Below are 11714 nucleotides of genomic sequence, written 5' to 3' on the forward strand. Positions count from 1 at the left end.
CCTGTGGGAAGGTTTTCGAAGGCTCAGTTATTTTTTTATATTAGATTGGCATGAAAAAAGCGCCTCAGCCAGGCGGGGGCCTGGGGTGTGCATCACCTAATGGAACGGACAGTGTGAAAAAGATGAGAGGAAAGTGCTTCAGGAGAACGTGGGAAGTGAAGTCTGGTAGAGGGACCCGGGGAAAGTCTAAAAGGACTGCATAATGAGAGGGTGAGCCTTGAACTTTTAGAAATGTCTTAACCCTAAGAAAACAGCATGAACTACTCGTTGTTTAAGCAAACACTATGGAAGAATTCCTCCTCATCCCCCCCTACGGTGCACATTTTTACAGTCTTGGACTTCATCCTTTCGTATTTGACAAGGATATTGATCAGGAGCACTTCTGCAAGCAAGCCCTGTAGCATCTGGTGATACTGGAACCAATCCTATCAGCAGAGAGGAAATGAGTCATTCACTGAGGATGTTCATTAACTTACAGTCAGGGAAGAGCTGGAGTCTATGCCCGCTCACTCGGCCCCGATGCAGGGACAGGTGGCAGAAAGCAAGCTCCCTCCTCCACCTCCCCTTCTCCATCTCTCCTGGACCACCTGTTATCTGCTGTGGGGAGAGCTCTAGCAGCTCGAAGGTATCAGCTGATTCGCTTAAGAGGTGGCAATGGAAGTTATGCCACAGAGAGGTCAAGTGAAAAGTCTGTACGTGACCAGCCTCCTCCCTCCCTGCCTGCCTCCTTCCCTTCCTTCCTTCCCTCACTCTTTCAGTCACTTAATTTTATTTCCACTCTACTATTATCCACTTGTTTCTCTTGTGGGGTGAGGGGAAGGGGGCTTACCATATCACATCTTCAAAATTACTAGGTGAAATGTAGTTCTCCTTGTTGCCAAATTCCTTGTTTCATTTGTCTTGTTTTGCATGTAAAAAAAGATTTTTTTATGATATTATTTTATGAGGTATCATTTACATTGCATAAAATGCACACACTTTAAACATGAAGCTGGAAGGATTTTGACAATTTCATACACCTGTGTAACAACAACCAAGATAAAGATATAGAACATTCTCATCATGCCAGAAATTTTTCTCCTGCCCCTTGCCAGTCAATCCCCCACCAAGACAACACCTATTCTGACTCTGAGCACCATAGATTCATTATGCCTTTTAAAGAAACTTCACGTGAATGAAAGCATGTAACATGTACTCTGTCTGGCTTTTTTTTACACTTGACGTAAGGTTTTTGTGACGCTTCCACATGTCGCCTGTATTAGTAACTTGTGCTTTGCTCACGCTGAGTAGCATTTGGCTGCGTGAATGTAGTAGCACAGACTGTTATATGGTTGCTCATTCTTGGTTGATGGTCAGGGTGGCTATTTCCAGCTTCTGACTAAAGCTGCAATGGACATTCTTAGTCGCTGGTGGACATTGTTCTCATTCCACGACGAGGAGTGGGGTGGCTGGGTCGTGGGGTGCGTGGATATTTGAGTTGGTTTGAAAGGGGCAGTTTTCCGGCGCATTGGAACCATTTTACACTCTCAGCAGCAATGAATGCTCCACACCCTGGCGTCACTTGGTGCGGCCAGTCTTTTACCACTTTCCTGTTCATTCAAAATGTAAGACATTCCTTGCCGGTGCTGCCACTGATCACAGAGTATGGGATTAACAACTCCCCGGAGAAAACGGCCCAGGCCTTAAACAGAAGAGGATTCATACGTGGGAGGATCACTCTTCCTTTCCGGGCCTCATTACTGTCTCTAAAGCAATGGCAGCGGAGCGGATAATTTCTGAGGCATTTCTAACTCAGATAATGGATTTGGAGGGAGGCGCGAGCATCGTTGTTGGTGTCTGGCCTTTGGCATCAGAGACCCGGGTTCTCACCAGGTTCTGCCACTTACTAGCTGGGGGGCTGGCAGTAGATACTGAGCCCCCAAAATACTCTATTTTCTTACTCAGCTATGAATTGTACATCTACCATAGGAACGTTTTGAATATTAAATGAGATCATGAGTGCAAAGAGTTTTGCACTGTGCTTGGTACATAGTAAGAACTTAACACATATCAGATTTTTTTTAAAAAATGGACGCTTTTACAATATATTCTGGGGTGGGGGGAAGTGGAGTTCGAATGAACGTGGCCAATCTCAGTGTGGCTGACATGACGGAGAAGGCAGTATCCCTCCTGTAGGATCTCCAAAGACTTGAAGTGCTGCATTGTCACACGCATTTTCAAACACAAAACAAAGTAGAAAGGCGTTACTAAGGTGGCATACTTTTACCTGTACACCCATCACTTAGAGTCCATCATGAGCATTTTACTGTTCTTGCTATACCATATATTGGTACATTAACTAACTCCCAATCATCTACCAACCCATGTTGTTGTTGTTTTTTAAAAATACATTTTTTTTAAAAAAAATTGATTTCAGAGAGGAAGGGAAAGATATAAACATCAGTGATGAGAAAGAATCATTGATCAGCTGCCTCCTGCACGACCCACACTGGGGATCGAGCCTCCAGCCCGGTCATGTGCCCCGACTGGAAATCGAACCTCGACCTCCTGATTCACAGGTTGACACTCAACCACTGAGCCACCACGGCAGGGCTTACGTGCATGTCAAAGTAGATCGGAGACATCAGTACTCTTTCCTCTAAATACTTCATCATACATATCTTTTACTAAAGTTGAATATTTACTTGCAGATTTAAAAAAAATTTTTGAGGTAAAATTTACCACACAATGCACACATGTCTAGCATACGTCTGCAGAGTTTTGACAAGTGCATATTAACATGCCAACCAAACCCCTGGAAAGATATAGAACCTCTCCACCACTCTAGAAAGTTCCTCATGCCCGTTCCCAATCAATTCCTTCCTCCATGGGCAAGTGCTGCTCTGACTTTTTCCATCATAGATTAATCTTAAACCCCAGGACTTCTATCACTGGAATTAAAGGATATATACTCTTTTGTGTATGACTTTGTTTCTTTTTCATTGTTCTCTTTTTGCTTTCCATAGAATGAATATATCACAGTTGATCCACCCTATTGACAGATACCTGGATGGTCCCAGTTTTTGCTCTAATAATAAAGCTGTTATGAACATTCTCGTATACGTCCTTTTGTGGACATGTTTTAATTTCTCCTGAACACCTAGGGATTACTGAGCAATAGAATAGGTGAATAGGTATTTGTTTAATTTTAAGAATCTGCCAGACTTTTACCCAAAGTGGTTAAACCTTTATGCATTCCCACCACTCTGTACGAGAGGGGAGAAAGCTTTTGCTACTTCCAAAGGGGTTTCCCATCTACATGTTTGCATTGGTCTAACCCAGTGATGGCGAACCTATGACACGCGTGTCAGAGGTGACACGCGAACTCATTGTTTTGGTTGATTTTTCTTTGTTAAATGGCATTTAAATATATAAAACAAATATCAAAAATATAAGTCTTTGTTTTACTATGGTTGCAAATATCAAAAAATTTCTATATGTGACACGGCACCAGAGTTAAGTTAGGGTTTTTCAAAATGCTGACACGCCGAGCTCCAAAGGTTCGCCATCACTGGTCTGACTGGACACATGGCTGATGACTTCAGGACCAAGACTATGGCCTCCAGGGACACCTCCACCACCACCATCACCTGGGTTTTAGGAAGTGGGCTAATTGTGTAAGGAATCCTAGGACCCGTGTGAGTTCCTGTCAGACCACACGGGGTACTCAAATGATTAGGGCAGAGGAGGCTCTGGGGTCACTGGCAGGGAAGTGTCTCCTGGTGCTTTGGGGGCAGGGAAATGTATTTTTTGTTCTTTCTTGGTAACCCTTGAAGATAAGGATGGTCAAAAAAATCTATCATTTCTAGAAACCCAGGTGTTGATAAGATTTAAAAGAGAGGAATGCAGGTATTGACCATGACCTCTTCCATGCAATGCTTCTGAGATCAGGGGGCATCAAATTTGAGCCTGTGGTCAAAGAATAGAGTCAAATACAAGAGTTTTTTGTTGTTGTTTTTTTAAGGAGACATCAGTTGTTTTCCCAGAGCAGAGATGGAGTCTTTTGTTGTTTACTTTCCTCTCTAGTATAGCCCATATGCTTAGCTGAGAGAGCCTCTTTATATCTCTTCGAATGACGATGTCTTTGTTCAACAATTTCCTGAACATTCTTTAGATAAGAATTTTATGGGCATCCTTCATGGGGTTCAGCCTTAAAATTAATAAATCTTATGGTTTTATTGCAAAGTCTTACGTGTGTTTCCTTTAAAGACGACACAATTTATAACACCCAAGCTTTGTAAATGTCTCCTCCCTTTATGTCCACATCTGACGGGCAAACATTTGGCCATGGCTCAGGTGGCCACGGAGTTGGCTCAGTGCTGTGAATACAGCAACCCAAGAACCTCTTATCTGAAAGAACCCCAGGAATGCCTGGACCCAGGAGACAGGAGGCATTCAGTCAGTTCCTTTAGGGTGCCTGCTTCAAAAAACAAAGTAGTTGAAAAGGAACCAGAATTACAGGATATCAAAGACAAAGGAGAATTTAGAGGTGATTGGAACCTCTTCCTTATCTGACAAGGAAGAGAATGGGACCGAAGCAGAGGTAGGCCTGGCTTTTGTGCTCGCAGTTCATTGGCGACCCTTACAGTTAAAATCAGTTTATGATGAAGGAGAACTATACCCCAGCAAGCTCAACTTCAAGTGGGTTAATTGAAAGGACAAAGAAGCGTGTTGCTGGAACAAAGCATGGCTGGGCCTTGGGAGCTCCAACCTGAAGTGAAGCTCAACACACTTGGTGTTCCTTGAATTTCCCCCTAGTTGGCCCTCCCCTGAGTTCGCCTCTTCTTCATATCCTCCCACTGATTCCTCAGCTCAGCAGCTGACTTCCCAGAGAAAACAGCCTTCGAACTCACCCTTCCCTTATTGTCTCCTCATTACACTCCCAAGTTCTGCTCCTTACCGAGATCATCTCTGTGCCCCTGCCTCTTCCTTCGCTGCTCCCAGTGTCCAGAGACCTCCATCCTCTCGGGGAGGCAGAGCCAGGCAGCCTGATGGGGCTTTCCCAGCAGCCCATGCGACGGCCAGGACCCTTCCATTTCCCACTTTCTACCACATTGTACCCTCAGAGACTTCCCTACCTCTTCTCTCGCTTCACATCCAATTTCATGAAGATCTGGTCTAGACCTGTGACCTCCCTTCCTAATGCCCCACTCACATCACAACCTCTGGTGTCTGGCATCGCTCCTCAGCCGTTCCTCACAGTTCACTCCATACTCAAGTGACTCCAACCTCCCTTTGGCTAAATTCAGTGTTTCTTGCCCTAACTGGTTTGGCTCAGTAGTTAGAGTGTCGGCCTGTGGACTGAAGGGTCCCAGGTTCGATTCCCAGGTCAAGGGCACATGCTCGGGTTGCGGGCTTGATCCCCAGTGTGGGGTGTGCAGGAGGCAGCTGATCAATGATTCCCTCTCATCATTGATGTTTCTCTCTCTCTCCCCCTTTCTGAATTCAATAAAAATATAAAAAATAAATTCAGTGGTTCTTCAACTCTGCTCAGTATTTTCCCTGTTGACCATAGCATTTTCCTTGCAATGCTTCTGAGACTACCTCTGATCTTGACTCTCCTCCTGCATAGATATCTGCTTCTTCCCAGGTCATCACAGGCTTCCCCTCCCCTAGCCTGGCCTGGAATATCATTCAGCTGTAAAAAGGAAACCCTGCCATTTGCAACAATATGGAAGAACCTGGAGGGCATTATGCTAACTGAAAGAAGGCAGACAGAGATGTACAGATTCTATGTGGTATTACTTATATGTAGAATGTAAAAAAAAGCATTCATTTCATAGAAACAGAGAATAGAATGGTGGTTGCCAGAGGCTGGGGGGGAGCGGGAAGGGGAAAATGGGTAGATGGAAGTCAAAGGGTACAAACTATCACTTACAAGTAATATAGTTCTGAGAATCTAATGTACAGCATGGTGATGATACTTGTTAATAATGTTCCGGAAATTTGCTTAGAATTCTCAATAAGCATCCTTATCAGTGCCCCCCCCCCAAATTAACTATGTGAGGTGACAGATCTGTTCATTATTTTGATCTTGGTAGTCATTCCACAATGTATATGTATATCAAACCACCACATTGTACACTTTATATCTCTTCAATTACATTTGTCAATTATCTCTGAATACAGTAGAAAAATGGGCAAGATGGTAAATATTATGTACATTTTATCACAATTAAAATTTTTCGTCCTCTCTCTAAATTCACTTTCATAATATCTATATCATGTTTCCTTGAACAATGTCATTACTTATTAGTTACATAATTGTGAGCAGGTGGTTTAACCTTGTTGTGCCTCAATTTCTCTTTCAGAAAACAGGAAAACACCACCTCCTCACAGAGTTATTGTCAGGAGTATGACAATAATACACGTGAGACATTGCCTGGCATGCAGTGAACTCTCAATACACAGCAGCCATCATTGTCAGCATTGGGGCTGTAAATCAATGTCCTTGCTTTCTTTCAGAACCTTTTCTAGTGATGACCAAGCTTGACCACCACAAAATACAGGTTATCTTGATGTCCTCTGAGTAAAAATAGCCCCCAAACAGTCCACGGGAACCACTATTATGAAGCATGCTCAACCTCTTCTGTAATGAGAAGAATGATGTAGCTAAGATGAGAGGATGCTGGGGTGGTGGACAGTGGACTTGTGGTCCTTGGAGAAGGAGGTACCCTGGGGTCTGGTGAGAGAACAGCAGGGAGGCTCAGCCTAGACCCGTGGTCGGCAAACTGCGGCTCGAGAGCCACATGCGGCTCTTGGCCCCTTGAGAGTGGCTCTTCCTAAGCCTTAGGAGCACCCTCATGAAGTTAATAACAAGGTACCTACCTATATAGTTTAAGTTTAAAAAATTTGGCTCTCAAAAGAAATTTCAGTCGTTGTACTGTTGATATTTGGCTCTGTTGACCAATGAGTTTGCCGACCACTGGCCTAGAACAAGACTGAAAACACCTGGGTTGACAAGGTCTTCGAAGGATGAGACCCTTCCTGGGCAGGAGAGGTGGACACTGACTCCTCCCAAGGCCTACTCAGCCCCCCTCCCCCCAAATCACCAGAAAAAGGGGAAAGAATCTTTGGAGGCGGACAGGGGGGTCCTGGGATGTGGAAGGCGTCCCTCACTCTCCTCTGCTCCACTTAGGGGGAGTGGCAAACCTAGAGCGAGGTGTCCCTGTGAGCAGAATCCCAAAGCACAGCATATTGTTAGATCCTTGTCCTCTGAATACTGCCAGGGGGTGTCGTCATTTATGGACTGAGATGCAAAGCAAGAGATTAGTGTCCTAACCCACTGAGGTCACCCAAACCTGAGTCAGAGACCACACGTCCATAGAGCTGGAGTGGCCCAGACAGTGACTATCCAGGGCGAAAAGCTTATCTGAGGGACACTCCTGGTAGAGCATCGCTTCCCATTTGTAAACCATGGAGGTCACCATTGATTGTTCAGCAGAGGCCAGACACAGGCATTCTCACTGGCCACACCGAGGGAGACCGAGGGAAAGGCAAAGGATCCCTCTGTTTGCTGGGATTCTGAGAGCAGGACTCTGCTCTGACAGCCACTGTAATTGCATGAGACTCACACCATCCAGAGCTTTAGTTCAGAAAAGCCACCAGGGCATCCCTCTCAGGACACGCCAACCTCGCTCACGAACTAGGCCAAGCGAACACTAGGCAAGCAAGATGCACTGGTTTGTCTCCCAAACAAGAATATCATTTATTTTGCTGATCAACCATGAAGGAAAATTAAGTGGAAAAGAGTTTGGAGAAGAATGAAGAGCCATTTGGATAAATGATAAACTTGTTCAAGATATGACCCTGTGTTACTGAGTGACTGAGGGCTACTTGGGTCCCTTTTTCTTCTTTTTTTTAGATTGTTTTGCTGGGGGTTTTTTCACTTCAGTGTCAGCCGGTGGTACTTCTTTTTCTTTGGGTTTTATCTCTCCGGGTTTTACTTCTCCGGGTTTTACTTCTCCCGGTTTTACTTCCTCGGGTTTCACTTCTTTGGGTTTTACTTCTCCGGGTTTTACTTCTCCGGGTTTTACTTCTTCGGGTTTTATCTCTTTGGAACTTAAATAGCTTCCTATCAATCGCCTGAAAAACACGATAACCACGGAGACGACTAATAAAGCAATGCGAGATAACATAAGGGACACGACCTGGACAGTGGCGGACACTTCCTCCGGAATCTCTCCCGGCGGCCCGCTGTCAATGCTCCCTCCGTACCCTTGCTCCTCACAGAGCGGAGGCGCCCAGCCGTACATGCAGTGGCAGTTCTTGTTATTGTTGCAGTAGCCTCTGTGGTTGCACTTCTCAGGCTCACAATCAAAGCGCAGGATTGAAATGTTATAACAAGTTGTGTTCACACAGATCCGGTCCGTGCCACAGGAGGTGCCGTCATAGACCACACCCCGGTCAGGGATCCCCATGGGGACCAAGGACAGACGATAGCCTAGGCCCCAGCAGATCAGATTTTCATCCTCCAGATGAGTAGAAACGATGCTCGTGTGCTCTGGCATGTCAGGGAGGGTTTCGACGTTGATACACTGCACCCTGCCACATACTGTGTTTCTCTTAGTACACTTTTTATAGTTACCAGCTCCTATCATCCCACAGTTCCCATATTGATCCCCTATTGAATTAACTGTTTCAAAGCACTGAGTGGGAGCCTCCCTGGCATCAGATCCAAAAATGCTTTGGCACTGCATGTATGCAGAATGACAGCCCTTCTGGAAACAACGGGCGCTGTATTTGCACGGGGTGCCATCCTGCTTATACGTGTCATTTGGGCAGAAACTGGAGGTCCCGTCGCAGTACTCCGCAAGGTCGCATTCGGTTTCTTCCTTCCGACACATATATCCCGACGGACGAAACTGACACTCATCGCAGCAAAGTCCAAAGCTACAGTTGGCACCCGGTCTGAGCCTGCAACCTGGTTCGCAGCAAAGGTCGTCTTCACAGTCCTCTAAGGAACCACAGTCACACTCCTCCTGGTCTTCCACAATTTTGTTTCCGCACCTCTTAACCACATAATCTTCTCCCGGGATATTATTTAGACAGTTTGCTTCTTTATGAACGTGGTTGAAAAACTGAATAATACTACAATTGCTAAACCCATGTCGTCCAGTGCCCATGATGCAACTCCGCCGACCCCTACACCGGCACAATGGCCCATCGTGGCTCATTCCCAAACTATGGCCCAGATTATGAGCGGTCCAAGTGGCAGGTCCAAGGATGCTTGTGTCTCGAAAGACAGATACAGATCCTGCATACCTCTCCGTGCACACGATTCCCCAGGACCATGCCAGAGCATCAATGTAATGCCTTTTGATGAATAGTTGTGACCAATCTACTTTAAACTGTCGACTTAGGACATTTCTTTGGTATATCAAAAATTGGCCTAGAGCTTGCTGTAATGTCGGAAAATTAATATTCACTCTGTCTTGATCTGACCATACTTCAAGGGCACGCAGCTGTACTCTCGTACGGACTTGCTGAAGGTAAGTATCGACAATCGAAGTCAGAAGAATGGCATCATTTGTGATATCGGTAATATTGGAATTTGAAAACTCAAATCTCTCATGATCAAATAGCAGGCCTAACTCGTAATATTTTTGGTGCATCGAGGGTCCAGTGTAGTCACTATACCGAGCCATGATGTCAGGCTGGGCCATCTGCTCTTCTGTTTCATCACCAGTGACGCCACAGAGCTGATCCTGAAACCCCCCCTCGTTCTTCAGGAGATATAGGGCATGTTCAAAACTGGGAGAGGCCTTGAGGGGCTCGATTTGGTAATATTTGGCATCAATTTTCAATATGCCTCGGAGACCCCCCGCGCATGTACTGAGAGTAGCTTCAGACTCCTCAGCTCCTTCCACCACGCCCACATAGTTGCAGTCCCTGGGTATGTAAGGGTGATCCTCCACGAGCTCCCCCTCTTCTGTGTAGGAGAAAACCTGCAGGTGCCGGGGCAACAGAAACCTCTTGGGCCACAGGTGGACGACATGCTTCTTGCCTTGTACCTGCAGGAGGTAGGACATGCGTTTGGTCGCGCCCTGCTTCCCTCCCCGGAAGCTCAGCTTTCTGGGGATGGTGATTTCAGATGAGTCAAACACCCACTTCGGGAGAAAATTTAAATCCTCGCCGAGGGAGTCAACCAGGAGCAACGCCAGGACCAGCACTGGGAGCAAATGGCCTTGGGAGACTAAGGTCCTCACTGACCTCATGGCACAGCTGTTCCCCAGCGAGTCCGCCCCTGCACTTCCCGGCACGGCCGCTAGAGGCGCGCAGAGCGCGGGGGCTCGCTGGGCAGGGTGTGCTGGAGCGCCAGCCTAGGTGTAGGATGGGTCAGGGCGCAGGTCCTGCCCAAGGCATCTAGTTCGTTTTCTGGGCGGTGCCGTTGGGCGCACGTGGAAGAAACGCCACAAAGGTGCGCGAGAATCCAGAGAAAGAGAGACTGTTGGCTCGAGGGTCGGTGAAAGTCAGAGAGCAGCTTGGGCAAAGGAGCAGGAGTAGAGAAATCGTGGGAAGAAAGGAGAACCTGCTCAGGTGACTGAATCCTGTGCCATTTCGTCTGTTTGTTCAGGCCCTGGGACAGCCCTGATGTTCTCCACCGGCTGGAATCGGTGTTTATCGGCCTCTGCTCACACCGCCACCACGTGGTTCCCAGTTTCCCGCTGGACTCGGTTGTGACAAAGGGCAGCAGCGGGGAGCCTGCAGGAGCAGCAGAGCCTGAAAATGTCAGTTGACCCCCACCCCCACCCCACCCGGGGCGGCCACTGGCTTCAGGCAACAGGCCGTTTCCTAGAAGGCCTCACACTGCCAGGTGGTTCTTCCTCTTGTGTGTCCTTGGGGTGCCAGGGGTCAGTGTGGTTTGTTGGTGTGTGTTGCACGGGTGGGAGAATCTCAGAAGACAAAAGTACCCGAGAAAGAGCTAAACCCGGGAACTTTCAGGGAAAGGCAGGTGATTGTTTGTTTGCAGTGTACGTGATGGGTGAGAAAGCAGACCCAAAGGTCTGTAGAAGACCCTGCTCAGACAATGGAGGGACTTGTCCTTGGGAAGGATAAACCCCAAGGTCATAAGTCTGTTGAGGGATTCTGTCACTAGAAGAACATTCCTGGTTTGTCCTAGGGCCGTGGTCGGCAAACTGCGGCTCGTGAGCCACATGCGGCTCTTTGGCCCCTTGAGTGTGGCTCTTCCTAAGCCTTAGGAGTACCCTAAATAAGTTAATAACAGTGTACCTACCTATATAGTTTAAATTTAAAAAATTTTGGCTCTCAAAAGAAATTTCAATCATTGTACTGTTGATATTTGGCTCTGTTGACTAATGAGTTTACCGACCACTGTCCTAGGGAATTCATTCTGGCTGCATCCAGGGAAAGGGAGACAGGACCAGCCTGAGTCAGGAAGAATAGTTAGGAAACTCTGGTAACAATGCAGACAAGCGATGTTCTCCATGGGCCAGACGTGAACTGCTGGGACCTGCTGAGGAGAGATGCCAGATACCAGAAGGCTGTGAGGAGCATGGCCCAGTCGTTGTGGGCACTCGAGGTGTGACCAGGGCCTTGGAGATAACCTCTTCCCCTTCTGCACAGCGACCCGGGTGTCCCAGAGGACTCCCCTGTGTGATCTGACTGTCCCGGCAATGTCCCCCGCCCCCCGCAGAAATGTCTCTGCTCATAGA

The 11714-nt window shown here is 46.9% G+C and overlaps 1 protein-coding gene across 1 annotated transcript; it reads right to left on the reverse strand.

Annotated features, from left to right (window-relative positions):
* Positions 1–7790: 7790 nt before the first annotated feature.
* Positions 7791–10256, reverse strand: ADAM30 (ADAM metallopeptidase domain 30). The gene has a single exon (XM_006097498.2). The coding sequence runs from the start codon at positions 10254–10256 to the stop codon at positions 7872–7874; it is 2385 nt and encodes a 794-aa protein (XP_006097560.1). The 3' UTR covers positions 7791–7871.
* Positions 10257–11714: the final 1458 nt, after the last annotated feature.

The sequence above is a fragment of the Myotis lucifugus genome, unplaced genomic scaffold, assembly GCF_000147115.1.
Source record: "Myotis lucifugus unplaced genomic scaffold, Myoluc2.0 scaffold_203, whole genome shotgun sequence".
NCBI lineage: Eukaryota > Metazoa > Chordata > Mammalia > Chiroptera > Vespertilionidae > Myotis > Myotis lucifugus.